Below are 21,797 nucleotides of genomic sequence, written 5' to 3' on the forward strand. Positions count from 1 at the left end.
AGAGTGACCAGGAAGTGTGACATCTGGAACTTCCTGGCAGAGGCATACCAAGTTTATTGGCTACGCAAGACATGAGTGCAGTGGTATGCTAACCACTGTAGACTGGGGGACAGGGGACATGGGTGAGGAGAAGGGAAGAATTACCTTCCTAGGATACTGCTGTGACTGCTGCCAGTGCCATAGGAGCAGCATCTCCCCTCAGGCAGCAGCAGCCCCATGGTCAGGCTCTCTGAGAGGCAACCCTGGTGTCCTGTTCAGTCCCTCTTTCCTATACGTACACATTGGGCACAGGACTATGTCTTCTCTGGCAAAGGCTCCCAGGGAGAGTAGGGGTCTACCTCTAGAGGTGTCATGGCACCATGGGTGGCTCCACTACACCTATTCTGCTGCTCAGGCTACCCCAATATGTCCTTGTGCTCTCACCTGCACCACTTAGTGACAAGCACCTACCCCTTGAGGCTCTTACTCTTGCCTATCTTAGACATGCTGCCCTTTAAGGCACCCCTCTGGGCCCTTATCCAGGAACTAGTCCCTGTCTTGGCACTCTGGGCTATAGCCTGGGCTGTATATGCCAGGCCCTGATCCTGCAACTCAAGATGGCCAAATGTATCTCTGGCTTCTGACATTCTCTCCCTCTCTGCCCTGGATCCCCAGTCCTACCTCACTGTGCTGGGCCCTTAGACCATAGTCCCAAAAAGGACAGTGCTTCACTGGCATTCTCTGTGACAGTGCCCTCCATAAAGCACCTCTTCATGGCCTTCTTCTTCCCTTTAAACCACTATGAACCTTACCAGTAGATACTACAGACACCTTATTTATCTCCCTATATACTGCACCCTGTAGAGCTCCTTGTTGTGGGGAACTGGACCACTCTGTGCCTCTAGCCCCAGTATCAAACTATACATGCTCCTTTTCTCCTCCCCCTTCCAGCAGTGGCATGCCAACTGGGGGGTGGAGGTGGAGAGTGGGGGGAGGCCATGGCCCCTGGGCACTGGCCTTGGGGGAAGAGCACTGGTTGGAGAGGCTGGGACGCCTTCCATGTTTACTGTATGGCCCTCCCGGCCGGCGGGTTGTGGGATTCTTCTGCTGTTCTGGCCAGAAATTCCAGCTGGTGCCTCTCCCCCGGCGGGCGGTGTGCAGTGCTGGTAATTCCCCCATGGACTTGCTGGGGGGTGGGAGGTGGGACCCCGAACAGACTGATTTGCCTCAGCCCCACACCCTGATCGGATCAGGCGTTGGCCCCCCAGGCTCTGGGGACCCTCAGTATGCCACTGTCTTCCAGTCACCCAACCCAGCTCCAGTGTTGCCAACTCTAATCAACAGCCCATGGGTCTCCTGTCTGCAGTCTGAAGGCTAGGTCCTGCATCCCATTTAGTTGTGCTAATTTTCTCTGCTAAGCTGCACTTGCTTTGTTGGCAGTTTCACTAACAAGCAACAGGCATAATGCTGCCTTCCATCTTCCTCTGCACTACTAGAGTAAAAGGGGTTAGGGGTTCTCTGTTGCAGAGCACCATTCTGCTTGCTCCACTCACCCCCACCACTACTGCCTAGGTACACTGCTTGGTGCTAGACAGGGATGGCACAGGGGTATCCCTGCTGTGGCAAAGACTTGCAGGGGGTGATTGCAGTACCCCCCTTTCAACTCATCCTAGTTATGCTACTGCTTCTTGATATGACAGACTGTTTCCTACAATGCCAAACTTCCTGGATATTCTGTTTTCAGGAAGGCTTTCCACAAGGCTGGGCTACCCTTGTAAAGGGCAGTAACAAGATTATTATTTCTTTACTGGAATTAGTTCTTCATATAAGTTCCTATAAATAAAGTGTTGTTTCCACATCATGAGCCTCATCAAGATACTACCATCAGCTCACTTCCTGCTTCGGCCACAAGCTACAGTGCTCAGCCAGTAGCTACAGCTGTGAGAGAGTTAGTGCAAGCTTTAACCCCTTCAGTTTGCTGAGCAGACACAAGCAGCAGCTATCTTGGCAGCTACATGGCATGTACAATACCAGTTACTGCTCCTTTTCCAGTGAATAAAACAGTTTCCACACCTAAAACACGCATCCAAATTTTGGAGGACAATTTTGGGGGGGAAAGGTGCATGTTATATATGAGGAAATGCAGTATCATGCCTTATCATTGGCTGGCAGGGTAGCACCATGTGCAAATAGTTACCCTGAGATAAGCTGCAAATAACTAATACTTATACCAGTTTAACTAGAAACTGTACAATTTTACCTCTGATTTTTCCCAGAGTAATTCTGTGCTGGATTCAAGGGAGTTTCACCAATGCAAAGAATTACAACATGTGTGTGTTCCATTTTAATACTGGTGTAAAGGCTGATAGGATTTCTGTATATGTGTTCAAGCCATCAAAGTCTGTCTGCTCTGTTGCTTCTTGCTATTTTGCACCCAACCAGCAATGCTACCCAAAGTACCACTCGGGTGCTACTGCTAAGTTGCTCTTGCTGCTTCTCTTGCAAAAGACAAAGCTGGAAAAAAATGTCAGCTACGTGGAGAACAGGGGAAGAAAAGATAAAGCACAGAAATAACAAATATAATGGTGACAAAAAATCTACCTGTGTCTTTCTTTTGTTTATATCCAATGCTCCAAATTCTAGAAAGGTAGCAAAAGAAAGGGCAATCAAGGAGATGTTTAGGATTTGCTCCATTGAAAATACAAAGAACCCCGTGTAACTGTCATCTTGCAATAGTAATAAATTGAAGGGTCAGTGTTCAGTTCTCTTACCTATTTTTAATCGATTTTTTGAATGACTATTTGTAGCACTGCATAGCTAATCTTTAGTGTTGAGTCTGGTATTGAGAGTTTTGGGAGAAGAGCTAATGTACACACTACATTATGGATTTACAATGAAGCACTCAGAAAATAGACTAGGCTGTGCTGCCAAATTTGATAAAATCACACAACATGCTTATGTTTAGAGTCACATTTGGGAGATTATATACATATACACATATATGTTCCAAATGTGACTCTAAACATAAGCATGTTGTGTGATTTTATCAAATTTGGCAGCACAGCCTAGTCTATTTAATATATACAATATAACCTCACAAATCCAGCATGCTTGAGACTGAGCACCTGTTGGATATTTGAAAATGCCAGATATTCAAAAATGCCGAGCGGCTGGGCACGGACCGGGGTTAGCGGGGAAGCAGCGAATGGTCCCAGAGCAGTGGCTGCATGCACAATGGCAGCACGGGGTGGTGGATGGCAGCAGCAGCTGCTGTGTGCAAGCTTCTCCTGCCACGTCAGGGGGGTGCAGGGGGAGAACAGTAGCTTGTCGTGGAGCAGTGCCAGATTTTTGAGAATTCCGGATTTATGAGGTTATACTGTATATAGTCAGTATCAGTATAAGTGGATCTGGTATGAGATAAATATATAATCCACTTATATTAACTATACATGCATAGATCCACTTATATGAACTATGCTACACTTTGGCAGAAACTTCTATTTTGGGAAGATTCAGAATTGTAAACAAGGTGTACTTTTTCAGCGTTTTATCAGTGTAATGGTACCTGTGTTAACTGTACTTTTTCAAAATATACCACCTAACTTTTTAAAATTTTCTGATAAAATTGAGGTGTGGAATTAAATTGTACTGTAATCCTGGTATATTTGCAAGCATCAGTATGCAAGACATGTGGTCTGCCTTTTAAGCCTGCACCCTAAATAGCCCCAGATGAATTTGCATTAGACTCGAGTGCTAATTTAACTAAACAGTGATTCCCACCCCTATTATAAATAACATCGAATAGTCATCAAATGATTTCTCTACTTTCATCATTTTCAACATAGATTTCTTTGCTATTTTGACATTCAGTAGATTTAAACAATTTATATACTGTGTGTTTGTTAAAGACAAGTATTAACATTTAATATGTAAAAATTATACATACCCTAAAGCATTCTGATAGTGGAGTGATTAATTTTCTTGACTTGTTAGTATTTTTTTTAAATAAGTGATAGGTTTTAGCAATGGCTAAATCAGAAAAAGAATGCATTTTAGAAATTTTGATTTGCTCTGGTAATATATACTTACATTTTTTATGACATTCATAAAAAGAAAATTATAAGATCAAAAATATTTCACTTCTTTTGGCTGTGCAGGGTGATTTTAAGGAAAGAGTATTTGAATTTATGCTGTTTTTCTTGACAGGAAGTGCAACAAAGTGGGTGACTGTATAACACTGATAATATCCCTCAAAGACTTATCTAGAACTTTAAAATATCTATGTAATTTTAACTGCTTGTTTCATCATTAAAACTGTACGGAAGTTGTTTTACTTGCTTGTAACCAAAGTACTTTATGGTTTTGATATGATTGATCTGTTCAGAAAAGCAACACAAGTAGGTGTAAAAAAAATTTTACATTTCATTATCAGATCAGTTTCCTTCCGTTTCCAGCCATTCTAACTGAACTTCTAAAAGACCTTTAGAACAGGTGTCTCAAATATAAGGTATATATCTCAAGAGGTTTAACTGAAACACACATACAAGCCTGAAAAACTGAACCACAGATATCCTGCATAAGGTGATGGCAGTGTTCCAACACTGACGTGTATTGTGATTCTATAAGGTATCTTTACAACGTAATATAGATTTTAGTTTAAAAATTAAATGGTTATAATGTGAAACTTTCCAAGGAGAAATATAGACTTGCTAAATAAACACAGAATCAATTTCCAAATTTAAATATATAGGAATGTATAGATCTTAGAACAAGAGCAAGATACTTGTTACCTCTCTACATTCAAAAAAATTGTTCAATCAGTTGCGTAATCCAAATGCATTTAAAAATTAGTCTTTATTCATTTTTATATTTGTGACTCAAAAACAAATTATGTATAAAATGGTATTTGACAAGTAGCTGATCTATAACATGGTGTAATGGCTTTTGGTATTTAAAGGATAATTCTGAAAATCAACAAAATATTCAAGCTAATAAATATTTAAAACTAAAATGAAAAATTCACCCTGCAGAAGAGAGCCCAGGCAGCACCTTATGCACCATTGAAACTCTACTTTAACAGCTTAAATAGGACTTAAATGATGCTGGAGCCTTATGTAGATATTCTGTATTGTGACATTCACCCAGCAACTGCATGCCATTAAAAACTGGATTTCTTAATTTTACTGGTCTGATGCATCTCAAACTATTTTATTTATTTCATATAATCATATAAAATAGGGATGGGAGGAACCTCAAAAGGTTACCTACTCCATTCCTCTGCCCTAAGGTAGGATCACCTATATGTAAATCACTACTTACAGATATTTTCTATCCTATTCTTAAAAGTCACAACCTCTCAAAGTAATTTCTTCCAGTGTGTAACCATCTTTAAAGTTAACTATTTTTTCTAATGTCTAACCCATAGCTATCCAGCTTCTAAGTGGCCAGGGACTGCATGCTGCAGCAGTGGGAGTCGCAGGCTTCTGGGTCATACACTGCACGGTGCCCCCTCCTCTTGCATCACACACCCCTGCTGAAGCTGCACCTGCTCAGGCACCCTGCCCCCACTGCTGCAACGACCCAACATGGACACTCTCCCTCCACCATCATACTGTGCACTTATGTGAGTGCCCCACTGCTGCAGCATGTGCACCCTCCAACCACTGTACCGTGCACAGTCCCAGCTTCACCTTAACAGCACTGTGCCATGTCGCAGTGTCCCTTGGGGCTGGCACAGAACACAAACTGGGGGAGGGAGCAGGAGCCTGGAGAGTCTGGCTGCAGCCTGAATAATAGGGGAGTTAGGACTGAGTGGGAGCCCAGAGGCCACAACTTAACCCCTTGCAGGCTCTATGCAGCCTGTGCCTGACCTAACCTATATTTCCTTTGTTGCATTTTAAGTCCAATACTACTTGTCCTATCCACAGTGAACATAAAAAACAGTTTATAACCTTCCTCTTTTCACTGATCTTTACATCAGTAGCTTTCAGTTGAGGAGCTATGAAACCCCCTCGGGGTACCACAACTCAGGCATTGCCACTGCTGTGGGAGCCAGATGAAACTCCTTCATATACTCCTGCTGCATTAGGGCCCTGTCATCAGGCTAAAAGAGGCAAGAGTTGCCTCAGGCCCTTCCTTATCTGGCCCTCCCAAACACCTCCAAGAAACAGGACAGCAGGACAATTCCATCCCTGTGCTTCTGTTTCTGGGAAGAGCATGGAGGAAGCTGGACCAGAAAGGGCTGCACAACATGAGACAGCTCCTTCCTCCTTTAGGCAGATCACAGAACTGGAATGCAGCAGTAGTGTGTATGAGGCAGTTTTATATGAAAGTAGCAGCACCTGATTGAGGTAAATTAAGGCGGTGCCAATTTTGGTTCTCAACCACTGGAGCCACCATATTTAAAGTGATGGAAGGTTGTTCTGACTCTGGAAAGATTGAGAACCACTACTTTTCTATTTTAGATTACTATTATATTTCTCTGCAGTCTTCTTCTCCATAGGCTAATGAAACCTAATTCCTGAAACCTTTTGTCATAGGTCATAACTTTTTGTTACAGTTCTCTGGGCACTCTCCAGACAATTCACAAACCCATATCAAGTATGGTACACAAAACTGGGTACAGTAGTCCAGCTGAGCTCTTACCAGCACCAAGTCATGGGCAGCAATCCCTCACAGTTGAGCATGATTACTCCAGGGGTCAATTAAAGGGTTGTAGATAAGTCCTTTGATGGCTAAGAAGACTAATCCTAGAACCACAGACTCTGGCAGGTGCCACAGATGGTGGTTAAAGAGAGACCAAACTGTTGATTTCTCAGTCTTGTTTCCTTTGCTTCCGTTTCTGCCATTTGTCTGCCTCCAGGGCAAGATGGTTTTCCTCAAAGTAAGATGTACTTTCTCTCACAAGGTGTTGCCATGTCGCCCTGCCCCAAGCTAATTTTTCCCAGTTAGTGATGTCAGTGTCACACTTCTTAATGTTTGCCTCGAGGGTGTCCTTGAAGCATTTCTTTTGGCCCCTGTGTGTCCTTTGTCCTAGGGTGACTTGGAAGTACAGCAGCTGTATTGGTAAATGTACATCAGGCATACACCCACAATCGCATGTCCACCACAGCTGATGCTGAATAATCAACACTTCCATATTGGTGGTGTCAGCATCAATAAGGTCACTGGAATTTGTGTGACAATCCTCCTAATTTGATGCCAAGGATCTTTTAGAGGTAGTACTGGTGAAGGTATTCCAGGCTTTTCAGGTGGTCCCTGTAGGTCACCCAAAATTCACAGATGTAGAGAAGAGTTGGGATTACTATAATAGGAGCTTTGTTCAAGTCCTGATGTCATGTTTATTGAACACACGATACAATCTTCTGAAGGCACAGTTGGCACATCAGATCCTATACTGGATCTCCTCATCAATGTTGGTCTTTGAGAGATGGCTGCTGAGATATGCAAAGTGTTCAACATTCTCCAGCTCCCATCTGTCAATGGAGATGTTTGCCAGAGAGTTAACTGGTCCAGAGCAGGCTGGTGGTACACCTTTGTTTTTCTGATAGTAAGGGTCAGTCCCAGGCCCTGGTTTGCTTGAGGGAAGAAGTTAAGGGCCATTTGTAGGTCCTCTTCAGTGTGTGCAACGATAGCACAATCTTCAGCATACTGAAGTTCTACAATCGAGGCTGATGTAACTTTGGTTTGGGCACAGAGGCAAGAAAGATTGAAAAGGTTCTCATCCATCTTGAACTTGATGTTGATGCCATGTGGCAGATGGTCATGGATGAACATCTTGTTGACCACAAGGAAGATAGAAAACAGAAAAGGTGTGATCATGCAGCCCTGCTTGGTGCCAGCTTGAATGGAAAAGGGATCTGTAATGGAGCCACTGTGGCAGTCATCTGGTGATGAAGGAGTCTTAGGATGGTGATATATTTCCCTGGGTAGCCAAACTTTAATAAGATCTTCCATAGAGCCTCATGGTTAACAGAGTCAAAGGCTTTGGTCAAATCAGTAAAGACCATATACAATTCATGCCATTGTTCTCAGCATTTTTTCTGGATAAGCCAAGTAGAGTAGAAAGATTATTGCAGACGTTATACATGATACTATTGTTTACATATTTCATTATGGTGTTAACTGAAAGAAAAAAAAAGCAGCAGCAGTATGGCATTGTTGGCCCTGGTTCAGTTTATGATCTTCTGTGTGGCAGGGCACTGTGTGTGCCTGCCACTTTAAGGCTCTGGAGCTGGCAATCTCCAGGTACCTAATGAGGGCAGCCATTTTCAGTTCAGGGCTGCCCATATAAACAAGGCAGTTTGGCTGCTGGAGAATAGGCAACAACATTGCCTGGCCAGAGATCTGCTGAGTTTCATCTGGAGGTAAGGGAGGAGCTGTAGGGGATGGTAGGAGGCTCCTGGTCCTGGGTACAACCTAAAAATACACCCTGCCGGGAGTGGGTGGCCTCGTGGGTCTCCCAGTGGCATGGGAGCCCCCAGGAAATGCTAGGCCAGTGATCACCCCAGTGAAAGGCGGGTCAGGGTGCCGTAACCCCTAACCCTCACCTTCGGGTGGGTCGCGTTCCATTGGAGATAGTTGTGGGGGTGCAAGCCCCGAGGAGGAGAGTGGAGAGTTGGAGGCCAGGTGTGGCTGAGGCCGCCAGAGCCCTGCAGGGGCTCGAGACCCCGAGCTGGAGAGTTGGGACCAGGCATGACTACAGCCACCTGAGCCCCCCACCAAGGAGGGAAGCCCCAAGACCCCAAATAGAGAGGGGCATTACGAGCGTGAAAAGCCCCCATGGTGAGGGGGGCACCGTGAGAAGCCCCCAGGGTGAGGGAAGAACAGGGGCTCAGTCAGAGGGCGAGAGAACTGAGTCCTGACCCCAGTAAGTCCTCCACTGTTGGGAGGCGGAGTTTGGGTCAAATATAACATCTGAACCCCAGTTGTGAGGGGGCAGCATGGGAAGCCCCAGTGTGAGGGGGCAGCATGAGAACAGAGGGGGCCATGGTGAGACACCCCGGTGAGGGAAGAAGGGGCTCAGCCAGAGAGCAAGAGAACTGAGTCCTGACCCCAGTAAGTCCTCCAATGTGGGGAGGCAGAGTTTGGGCCAAATTTATCATCTGAGCCCCAGTTGTGAGGGGGCAGCATGGGAAGCCCCAGTTGTGAGGGGGCAGCGTAAGAACTGGGGGCAGTAATGAGAACCCCCAGTAGAAGCCCCAGCGTGAGGGGCAGAGAGGTGGAGTCCAGTGAGGGAAGAAAGGGGGCTCAGCCAGAGAACAAGAGAGCTGAGTCCTGACCACACTAAGTCCTCCAATGCTGGGAGGCAGAGTTTGGGTCAAATATAATGTCCGTAAAGGAGAACCCAGAGAAGGGGACCCAGGGAAAGGGTAACGGCCTGCAGTGGCCAGGACCAGGAGAGTCAGAAGGGCAAGGAGGCCCACCGAGAGGGACACCCAAGTGACAGGTGAGCCAGTGAGGGGACCACACCCAAAGGGGAACCGGTGGCAGGGAGATATGTGGCCCGGTATGACAGCAGCAGCCTGAAGGAGACCTACAGCAGGATTCTGGGCCCCATCGTGTGGGACTGGCACATATGAGAACATCATGATGTCATCTGCGAGGCTCGGGCTGCCGTGTAGGGGAGGAATGGAGCTGTAGATAGTGCCCCCTGGTGGCGGGGCATAAAATGGGCAGCCTCCTGCTTATTACCAACTAATTAATCAATTAAGATCAAGGCATGGCGGGAAAGAAGGTGGGCGGTTTGCCCAAGAACAGGTGGGCGGGCCGCGCTAAGATTGGCCCCGGTAGGTCCCCTGTTACATTCTGTATAACCCCCCTTCAGTTTCGTTTCTGCCTAGTTAAGTTTTCCCAGTTTTTCATCTCTGCCATTGCATATTTCTATACGTATTTCATAGACGTATATACGTATTGAAAATAGACCCCGAGCTGGAGAGTTGGGACCAGGCACGGCTACAGTCACCTGAGCCCCCCCCCCAAGGAGGGAAGCCCCGAGACCCCAAATAGAGAGGGGCATTACGAGCGTGAAAAGCCCCCAGGGTGAGGGGGGCACCGTGAGAAGCCCCCAGGGTGAGGGAAGAACAGGGGCTCAGTCAGAGGGCGAGAGAGCTGAGTCCTGACCCCAGTAAGTCTGACCTGCCTTTCACTGGGGTGATCACTGGCCTAGCATTTCCTGGGGGCTCCCATTCCACTGGGAGACCCACGAGGCCACCCACTCCCGGCAGGGTGTATTTTTAGGTTGTACCCAGGACCAGGAGCCTCCTACCATCCCCTACAGCTCCTCCCTTACCTCCAGATGAAACTCAGCAGACCTCTGGCCAGGCGATGTTGTTGCCTACCCTCCAGCAGCCAAACTGCCTTGTTTATATGGGCAGCCCTGAACTGAAAATGGCTGCCCTCACACTATACGTATTGAATTTTATTCTATGTATTTGATTTAAGATAGGCTCTTACCCTGTACCCCTTACACTGGTATCTTATATCAGGATGCTGAAAAGTATTTTAAGTATGCAACTTCCATTGATTTCAGCAGGATTTGGACACCTAAGTACTTTTGATGATCTGGGCTTAGTAATTTTTAAGTTAAAAATAAGCATGATGACTAATCTCAGTCAAATTAAGCTTCTCGTCATTCTCCACCTCCCAACTTCCTCACCGCAAAGGGAAGAACTTAGGTGTGGCTTGAGTCTTTAAAAAATATAAGTAAAACTGATAGAACATATGATAAGCTTATACTGCTATTCAGGAAATCCAGATTGAAGAAGAGAGTTTTGTGTTTTGAGAGAAAGTATTACACTTTGTTAATTTTAGTTCCTTCAGGAGTCTTTTGAGCTAGTCCGCAAGAATTGCCTGAGATGTAATTGCATGTAGTTGTAAGCGTCATTCCAGAGACATGCAATTCCATCATTTTCTGAGGTGCATACATATTAAAGGTGGTCCAAGTACTAAAAGGGAACATCCTGTTACCAAGTCAGGACTATATATGTAGCCCTACAAATGAAAACGGAGACTTTAAACTTAAACAGATGTTTTATGGACAGATAATGGGACTAGAGAAGTACATAGATTGTGTACTTTCAGTAGCCTATGTTGCTAAGTATGCATTTTGCAGTAGTTGTACCTTTTCAGGCTTAGAAAATGTTGTATAATTCAGGGCAAATTATCACTAACAAAGACAGGCCATAGCCAGAGATGATAGTTCTATGATTCTGCCACCTGTCTTTATTACGTGCAAGTCCAGAATGAGAGGTGCTTATAAAAAGTATTAATGTAGTGCATCTTCACATGCAGTTAATTGAATAAGTGAGTTTTGTGTTGCACTTCCATGCATGTGTCTATAAGTGTACCCCCATCAGAAGCAAATTGCGCTTGACAAGAGCAGTCCAGTCTAGGGCTGCTCCTGCCCTGCTCTGCCCTCCTGTAACTGCTAGGGGGAGCTCCAGACTCCCCAGATGTCAGCTCTGGAGACTGGAAGGGGTACGGGGGCAAGTTCCAATCTCCGTCAGGCGGGAAGAGCTGTGCCGACTGCAGGGGCTGCTGTCTTTCCAGCCGTGTGGGGATTGAGACGGGTTCCAACATGGCTAAGAGAAATGTGCCAGCTGTAGGATCCCACATGGGGATCGGGTTGGGTCCCACATGGGGATCAGCTGCCTGAGCTAACCAGGAGCAAATTGCTCCTGCTCAGCATCTACACATGCTCTACAGTGCATTAGCTAATGCACCATTTATCTAGTGCCTATATATGCTGGTGCTAGCAAACAACACATTAGATTGATTTAATGCACAGAAAATCTCGTTCACGTGGAGATGGTGACACTTAACTGCACCTTAGATTAGTCTAATGCTTAATAAAGTGTCTTGTGTAGTTGTGCCCACTATGTTAATTATCTGTATAATGTATACACTACCACTGGAAGCAGCACTGTAGCAGAAAGCTTTTTGAAGAGCTGACCAGTAACAAAGAATTGTTGGAAGATGTGAAGGTTATGGGTAAGTTTGGAAAAGCTATCATAATATGATAGAATTCCAGATCCTGAGACAAGGAAGCATGAGGTCAGCAAAACTAGGTTGCTAGATTTCAAAATGGTGGATTTCAGCTGACTCAAGGAGTTGATAGGTATGGTGCCATGGGAAGACAGATTGAAGGATAAATGCACCCAGGAGTGCTTGAAAGTTGTAAAGGGCACAATATTGGGAGCCCAGCAAGAAACTGAATAATATCATGAGACCAATATAGCTGCACAAGGAGCTTCTAGGATGCCTCAAATGCTAAAGGAAAGTATACAGGTAATGTAAAAATGGGCAGGTCACCAGGAAGGAAGCCATAAAATAGCAAAAGCCTGCAGGGACAAAATCAGGAAGGAAAAGATAAAGATATTGATATTGGCTGCACCTGATTAAGAAAGTTAAAAGCAACAAATTTAAATATGCTGGCCAGCAGAGAGAAACCAAGGAAGATGTGGGTCCACTGTTAAATAGTCAGGAGGAACTCCTAACAGAAGATGCAAAGAAAGCAAAGCTACTCAACAGTTACTTTGCCTCGGTCTCCACAAAAAAGTTAAGCTGATGGATAAAATGACATAAGGGACTGTCGGAGAGCTTTTGATGAGTCTGAATGAATTCAAGTCACCAGGTTCTGATTAACTTTTGAATGTACTGGCAGAATCCATTTGGAGGCGGAAGCTTCTGGAGGACAACAGGCTGATTACAAGCAACTAGCATAGATTTACTAAGAACACATTGTGTCAAACAAACAATCTTCTTTGACAAAGTAACTACATGGGTAGATGAAGGGAGCTGTGAATATAGTGTATCTAGACTTCAGCAAGGCCTTTGACAGGGTTCCTCATGACCTTCTCATAAACAAATTGGAAAAATGTGGGCTGGACAAAACTACTATAAGGTGGATAGACGCATGGCTCAGTAGCTGCAAGCAAACAGTAAAGGGATGCTAGAATGACAGGAAGTTTTGAGTGGAGTCCCACAGGGCTCTTTCTGGGCCCAGTGCCATTCAAGCTGTATATTAATGATTTGGATGCTGGAATAGAGAGCTTCTTGAGCAAATTTGTAGATGACAGAATTGGGAAGGAGTGCAAATGCACTGGAAGACAGGATCACAATTTGGAAGGATCTTGGCAGTTTGGAAAGTTGGGTTGGACTGACAAATACACATCACACCTCAGGAAGAATAATAAAAAGCGCAGTGCAAAATGGGTGATACCTGCCTGAATGACAGCACTATGGAGGATATGAGAGTCTTGGCAGACCACAAGCTCAACATGAGTCTGCAGTGTGATACAGCCACACGAAAAGGCTAAACAGTTTTGGGCTGCATCAATTTTGGGCAGCTAAAACAGTTTGGGGCAGCATTAGGAGCAAGACACAGGAAGTCATTGATCCTCTTTCCTCAGCATTGGTTAGGCCTCATCTGGAGTATTGTGTATAGTTTTGGGCTCTACTTTTTCAAAAGGACAGGAGAAGTTAGAGAGGATCCAGAGGCAGACAACATGAATAATAAAGGGCTTGGAAGACAAGAAATATGAGGTGAGGTTAAAAGAAATAAACACCTTTTTTACAAATTGACCATGCCTAAGAGGGTACATCATAGCAGTCTTCAACTATCTGGAGGGCTGCCATAAAGCTAAGGGAAAATGTCTTTTCTCTCTAGCTCCTGGGAGCAGGATGAGGACCAATTGGCTTGAAACTGCAGCAAAATATGTTTAGGTTAGATAACAGAAAAAACTTCTTCACTGTTAGAACAGTGATCTTCTTATGTCCTGTCTGAGATTGTTGATGACAGGTATCTAGCGGAATTCACAGATTAATTACTTTAAATATGGTGATTTAAATTACTGTAAGCATTCTACCTCTTCAGCAGATTTAATGATCATAATGGAGAGATCTAACTAGCCTTTTTTTATAGGGAAAACACCACTGTTTTATGTATTCTAGGTTAATTTTCAGTACCCCATAATGTCTTTCAGGGTTATACAGCATATGATTTCAGCCTTCAGGAAGGTTCTGAGCAGCAGACCAGGTCTTGGGTATCGAAAAGCCAAAATCATGTAAACTACCTAATATTTATCAGTTAAAGACAACTTTTAGACATTATCATTTTGTTCCAATAGTCTTGATATCCCACTATAGACTACTTGAGTCTTCCACTTGTCCAGTTCTACAGCAGATAGGAGGTTGTTTAAGTATTATACAGGATGCTAATAAAAAAAGCTGAGGGGTGGATGCACTGGACAACTGGAAAGGGGGCGGGGAGATCTGGGCTGATGGGGAGCCAATGTAGTGGGCGGAAGCCAGTGCCTATCTGCCATATATATCTAGCTCTAGGATCTGCATTTCCTGTCTGCCTGGATGCTGGACAGCTTTGATCTATTTGATTTCTGCTAATCTCTTCATTGTTAACAACTTGTAAACTTCTTTTAATCAAGCTTGCTTTTCTTCTAAAATTACTCTGTCTGAGATCTATTCCCATTAATGTTTCTTCAGTAAAAGTGAGTTGCTACCTGAGAACCTGTACTGTGTAGCCTTTTTCTTAGGGGACTAAAACCCACAACAAATCAGAGACAGGGTAGGGAGGACAGGGCTAAAAGTAGGCTGGGTGGTCCAATGGTGCAGCAGTCAAAAGCAGGAGGGAGTTAGTTGCAAGGTGGCAAAGGAGAGGCAAAAAGGTAAGTTACTGCAGTGGCCCTTTCCTGGCTTTTTCATTGCAGCAGATGACAGAAGCTGTAGGAAACTGAACCAGTGGCACAAGGGCAGCATAAAACAGGCAAGGGTGGATCTAGAGGAGTTGCACTTTCTGGGTAGGGGTACTGCTGAGGTGGGTGAGTGGGGACTGGAGTAATCCTCTCACACCTTTAATTGTTTCTGTATTTTGAGAATGGAGGGCAATGGAGGCCGTATGGCCATGGGTGGAGGGGGCAGCAGTGGTGGGGGGGAGGGAAGACAGCTAGAGCCCTATGGTCAGGGGCTGTGAAGCGTGGAGAGAACTCTTTGGGAGGGGTTCTGGAAGGAAAGGGACTCCTGAGGGTCACAAACAGCTGAACTTAACACCTGTTCTTGCTGAATTTCACTTGGTTGATTATGGACCATATCTCCTGTTTATCCAGGTCATTCTAGATACCTCTACCCTCCAAAGTATATGTAGCTCAATCCAACTTGATGTCATCTGCAGATCTGTTAAGCATGCACTCAGTCCTATGGGCCACATCATTAATAAAGATACTGAGCAATAACAGACCTAGGACAGACATCTGGAAAACCTCACTTGATACCACCTCTCAACTGATCATTGAGCCATTTATGACTACTTATTGAGCATGATGATCCAAACAGTTATGTCTCCATCTTTCGTCTTTATTTCCTTAGCTTGTTAATGAAAATGCCACGAGACACCATGTCAAAAGCCTTGCTAAAATCAAGGTATATCAAGGTATATCACATATCCACTGCTCTTCTCTGATCTATAAAGCCTGATTTCCTTATCATTCACCTTCTTAATGAATTTGCATTGGCTGTTCCTGATTATCATGTTCTCCTCTAGCTGCTTCACAACAGACTCGTGGAAGTCTTGTTCCATAATCTTTTCAGGTATCAAGGTTAAGTTCACTGTTCTGTCATTTCCCAGATCCTCCTCATTCCCAGTCCCAAAGACAGGCAACTTGAGCATTTTTACATGTGTTGCCAAAAGGGTGCTGTGTCAACCCAGGCCAGGCTGCCTGCTAGGGTTCCTGACAGGATGGGAGTGGGTGGTACCAGACCCCAGGGTCGGATCTTGGAGTGGGGGAGCAGCCAAGGCATTGCAGGGCCCTCTCAGGGCACGTGGGCCTTCTCAAGCCATGTAACAAGCTCTATGCCACTCATCTGGCCTGCAGAGACAAAAGCTTGAGCATCACTGGTCTAGGCTGTTTGATTCCTCCCCTATCTTTGTTGCATGGGCGACTGGTGCCGCCTTAGTCAAGTGGGGCACATGCTCCCCCTGCCCCCGTGACCAGTCCTGCCAAACGAGGGATGAGGGGAGTCCCCCCATCGGTGATCCCACAATGGCCAGTTGCTCTGTTTGCTGCAGCTGCTTCTGGGAGTGCTTGCAGGGTGGGCACTGGTGCTCCCACCTGCTCCCCCTGCCCACCACCTAAGTAGCAGGTGCGGCCGGTGAGGGGGTGCACTGGCACTCACAGGGGGTGCATGTGCACCCCCATGCGCCCCCTACACATTGCCACTACTTTGTTGCCAGTTGTGCTTGTCATCTGGTAGCTGCCCCTATTTGTAAAGACTGAAATTTAAAAAAGGCATTAAATACTTTAGCCTTCTCTGCATCATTGGTAGCTAGATCATCTTCTGCATTCTGTAAGGAAACTATGGCTTCTTGGGTCTTTATTTTACTTCAGACATACTCGTAGAATCCTTTTTTTATTGCCTTTTTATGTCCCTTGCCAGTTGCATATCAAATAGTGCCTTGGCCTTCCTAACTTCTTCCCGAAATATCTGTGTGACATTCTTTTAAGCTTCCCTAGTTCTGTAACCAAATTTCGACTTTTTGTAGGATTCCTTTCTGAGTTTCAACTTACTGAAGAGACTTGTGTCTAGACACGTTAGCAATTTATAAAGGAAGTGAGGGCCATTTTGGAGACACAGTGGAGTGTCTTTGGGTCTCATGTGGAAGGGTAGAGGGAGCAGTTCTGTTTATGGACAGGCTATGGGATAACAGCTGTAGTCTCACCCAAGTCCCAGGTGCCTACCCCACCCTGGACCTGGCAGTTAGCCCCCATCAGATTCAGTTATATTAGTTTTTGCTTGGTTCAAACTGAATAATACATCCCTAGCATATTAAGCAAGCTCCTAGTTTCTTTTAATGGGATAAAAATATGTTGTGCTGACACCAAGGGACACCATGTCACCTGCACCCCTTTTTTCAAAATCCTAGATCTGTCCATGACTCCAGAGCATAAACCATCTGAGAGATTACATAGATTATTCCACATTCTATTGTTGGGACTCTAGCATATTCCTACAAGACGCTGAGTATTTACCCCTATCAGATACAGGATGCTAGCCTAGATGAACTACTCATCTGATTTGGAATGGCAAGTCTTAAACTCTTATACACATACTAGAGAATTGCCTGTCAAGAATGATGAGAGGGGGGGCAGGGGGAGGGGGGAACAGAGAGTTGCCACCCACTATGCTGCACTGCCTCCACCTCCCAGGAGCGGCAGGGGGGAGGGGGGGAAGCTTGCACGCAGTGGTTGCTGCCACCACTCTCCCCACTCACATCCGGTCCTGTACCACCCTCCCCCCACTCCACGTCCAGCCCTGCACGTCCATCATTTTTGGCGGGCATTCTTGACTCCATGCCCTGCCAGGAGTCATGCCACCCCAAGAACATTATGGACAGACACACAGGCAGATGAACTAAGCCCTTTATATACAGAATTTAAGTAAAGCATAGTGCCATAACCACATTAAAAATATTTATTTATTTATTTGATTTATATGCCATTCTCCACAAAAAGGCTCAGGGCAGCTTACAATAAAAACAAAATACACTTTAAAAGCAGATAAAACATTAAAATAAAAGTTTGTAATAGAATACACTCCCCAAACAACACTTCAACCCCATCTACTAAAAGCCTAGTCAAATAAAAAGGTCCTATATCACTTCCAGAAGACATTTACATATACCTAACAATAGCAATTGTTAGAATCCATAATTTAGAGAGGATAATAAGAAACAAGGACAGTATACTTTTTAAAATATTGAAGAGTCAGTATCAGCTTTAGCTATACACCGAGGAATTCTATGACTACTTTCTGTGTACGCCTGCACTACTTCCTGGATGTGTCTAGGAAAGAATGCTCCAAGCATGCTTCACACAGCTGCTCCTGCCAAACCCGAGCACTCAGCTTCAAGGTACCTGATGTAGGCAGTCCTCAATCTCTGACATGCTTGAGAGTGATTGTGGGAGATGCTTTAGGAGTGGTTTCACCTCTTCATTTTTGGGGTTGGTGTGTGTGAGCAGGAGGAGCATCCATCTCCAGACACACCAAGGCTTTGATGCAGACATACCCTTCATTCCCAGCTAAGAGGTCAAAGAAGGAAAAATCTGCTATTTCTACCTGCCTTAATAGCAGAGATCATAGCTAAAATCTGATAGATGTACAGACCCAACGAATTTGACTGTATACCTGTAAATATATCCAGAAACAAGATATGTATTTGAAGGGAGATTGTAATGCTTTAATCCAGTTCTAATTTTTACCACTGCTTGAAAAGTCTTACACTAATGGAATGAAGCCTGATGTAATCCTTTGGCTTTAGAAACTAAATGCTGTTCCATCAAAACACAAGTCAAAACGGTGCCGTTTTGCACAGCCCAGGTTTCCCCTCACTGCCCAGTCCTCCCAAGTGTTCCCCATCAGGATGAGAGCAGGCTCAAGGAGAGAGCACGCACCCAGTGCCACTGCTACTGCCCCTGGCTGAACTCAGCTACCTGTGCAGCCCTTCTGGAGTGGGGCAGAAATGGCTCTGGAGCTTCCCTTGCCTCTGGGTGAGACAAGGACATCAGGGACAGGCAGTGTCAGAAAGAGGAGGGGGGAGAATAGGAAGACAGGGGACCTGCCACAAAACATGGAGTGGGGGGAATGAATTCTTACTTGCTTCAGAGACTTAATGTCCCCAGCCACTCTTCCTGTAGATCTGAAAAGGAGGGTACAACCATGCCACTGCACCCCCTCTGGATCTGGTCCTGGTAGTATAAAGTGAGTTGATCGCCATGGTCAAATTCATATAAGATAAGTTTTCATCCTCATATCACTTAGTTTTCTGTCTTGTCAGTCTCAGAATTGAGGCATCTTCAGAAGCCTCCAGGTTCAACGTCAGTGTTGTTATACCTGATTTGTAATTAATATAAATTCTTTTGCTTTCATGAATAAAGCTACTATTGTAGCTTCTTACCAGCAATAGTTTAGTTAAAGACAGCAGGCTGTTGACTAATCTGGAGTCAGTCTTTCAAGGGGAACAACTGATATTTAAATATTTAAAAAGAAATGGCCACCATCAAAATATAGTTGGGGAAAGTATGGGTGTGATGATGAAATGACCTTGTAGCCTATTAGGTTACAGTTCTGCAGCAGGGCAAAATTCACAGAACAGTTTCTGTACTTGTAGTATCAAATCTAGTTTCAGTCTTAAAGCTGATTTAAAGTTGTCAGATAAAGAAATGATGCTATATCATGATGTTTAAATCAGTGCTCTTTGCAGGCATGATATGTAAATCCTTCAGCCTATAACCTGTCAAATGAAATCATCTTTTGAGGGTATACATCTAACAAGCCAGATATGCTCCATAATGTCAGCACTAGTGGCTATGTATAAGTGATGGCATAGTAATTACATTTATTTCAGTTGTGTAACACGAGGTTTGTGCTTCAGTGCCAATTCAATAGGCAAACTTAATAGGAACTCTCATAAAAAGTTTTATTAGATGTCTAGTGATCTATAGGCAGGCTACAGGTAATTGCACAATATTATGTCATATATCTATTGTAAATAGTTTCTAAATAATTATTAATGATCTTCTGGTGCTGCTAATTGGAAAAAATAGAGTAAGTGTGTTTATCTTCCAGTACTGTAGCTTCTAAAGACACATTCTAAAGCATTAGATACTAAGAGCAAACTACCTGAATTTATTCTAAGTAGCACACTCTGTACTTACTGTACAAAAGCACCATATTTGGATATGCTGCAGCAATCCTTTCCCTATTTTTCCTGTCTGGACATAATTACATTGGTGTAGGCTGTTTGCCTTTTTTTAAAATTACAGTTTCTTTTCCATGTAAAATCTGTGATCAGAGAGGTTCTGTGCCAGCTGAAATCATGAGGAATCCATATGATTGCAAGTATATGCAACTGAACTATATTTTTCCCAAACACTAGAAGATTGAAAATAAATGTGTTTAAGAAACAAAGGGAACTTTTATAATAAAAAAGAAAGAAAGGTGGTGCTTTGAAATGTTAATTCTTCCTTTTGTGCAATATTATATTTCAGCTGGAAAAGAAACAAAGGAAATCCTGGGGCCTGAAGCTCAAACAGATGAAGTTGGATGTACAGGTACTCATTTTATTAAATTCTATTACTTGTTCCTTACTCATAAAATGTCAGAATGAGATAGATCTATATACTTCTGAAATCTTTGAATCTTCTCTTTTTTAAACTGCCTTATTACTGTCCCAGACTGAAAGCCTTAAATTGCAAACAGTTTTCTGGCTGAAGAAGAATAGACTTAGGCTTCTTTTAGATCTCTTCAGTCTCAAGGTATTGCTGACAAATGACACAAAGCAGTCCCTTCCCACAAGGGACTGACTGCAGTGCCTCTGCAGCAGCTTATCTACAGATGGCTTTAGGAACAAGAGATCAAAATAAGGAATCTATTGCTAGTCTTGTGTGTGGTAGTAGATAATATCACTATGGGTCAGTAGAATGTATCATTAAAATGAACTGAGGTTAATACCTCATTAAAAGCTCCTCTGTTTATAGTAATACTACACAGCAGATAAAGTAAAAAGTATATTGTCCACTGCAGTACTAGATCATAATATATAGAGCTCCTTTTATTAGAAATAGTCTTATACATTACTAAAATATATGCCTAGTACTTAGCTGATACAGTGATCTATCGTATAAAAAATTGTAGGTGGATTATTCAGAAATATATGTTCACATATTTCCAACTAAAAATTTAGTAACCCAAAGAGGAGAAAGAACTACATTATACAGTACCTACACTATATATAGTGAATACTGCCCTGTGTCATAAGTGGTACCTAGCAGTTGGATTGTGTAGAGCAGTATAACCAGTATGAGACTTCACACTGTGAGACAAATGGTAGACCTTTACATCCATATTAAAAATATACTTTGCATTAATAACTGAGGAAGAGGTTTATTATAGTAATTTAGGATGCTTGCACTCAAAGCTTTCATAGAATGCATTTTATGGCAATAAGTGTAAACTCTATGAATAATGTATTCAAGCAAATACTTGCTAGCAAATATTTGTCATGCTACAGATTATGTAAAATATTTTACTATGTATTGGTTAACATTGAAATGCAGTTTTAATGAAAAACAAACGAAGTTTGTCATTGATTTTGTGAAGTTTAAAACTAGAAGATTAAGTAAGGTATTAATTCACAGAGCTAAAGCAAGCTGCTCAACACCCATATCCAAAACTTGAAGATCAAGCTGCTCAAATTCTTAGGCTTACTGCATTTCAGCCAGCAAACTTGCTACTCAGTAAAAACCCAAATGTGTCCTTTGAGCTTGCAGTAATGAGCAAGCCTTAAATAGTACTAAAATTATGTCTTAAAGGCAACATATAAAGCCTTGTTGGCACAGGAGCCAAAGGAGCTGCAAAAATGTAAGGTACCTTTCAAGACAGGAATGCTGGTCATGATTAAGATTTCATTATCCAGGTTCTTAGAAGAGCTATGCGGAACAAGTGAGCCTAAAGTGAGGAAAACTAGGCCTTAAAGAAATACTGTCCTAAATTATTTGTGTAAACTGAAGATGGAAAAATAATCCAGGAAAGGCATAAAGAGAAAACACAAGTTGTCATTGAGGCTTGGTAATCTTGCTGATTCTTAATAAAGATTATCAAATGTTTCCTTTCTTTTCCTTTCCATTCTTTTTGTAAAGCAAGTCCAAGTGATACCTGAGCCAGCTGAATGACTTGAGTATTCCTTTCAATAGATAGGTTTGAGCGATTTCCTTTAAGTGTGTTTACTTAGAAATCCAGGTTGTAGC

The 21,797-nt window shown here is 43.6% G+C and overlaps 1 protein-coding gene across 2 annotated transcripts in view; it reads left to right on the forward strand.

Moving 5' to 3' along the window:
* ZEB1 (zinc finger E-box binding homeobox 1) overlaps positions 1-21,797 on the forward strand; it is a 267,362-nt gene that overhangs the window by 208,017 nt on the left and 37,548 nt on the right. For both annotated transcript variants that reach the window (XM_090047518.1, XM_090047519.1), the window contains exon 3: positions 20,040-20,102. In XM_090047518.1, coding sequence (XP_089903644.1) covers positions 20,040-20,102 — 63 coding nt within the window. The remainder of the gene's footprint in view (positions 1-20,039; positions 20,103-21,797) is intronic.

This window comes from Crocodylus siamensis, chromosome 5 (assembly GCF_052110815.1).
Source record: "Crocodylus siamensis isolate JL-2025a chromosome 5, ASM5211081v1, whole genome shotgun sequence".
Taxonomy (NCBI): Eukaryota; Metazoa; Chordata; order Crocodylia; family Crocodylidae; genus Crocodylus; species Crocodylus siamensis.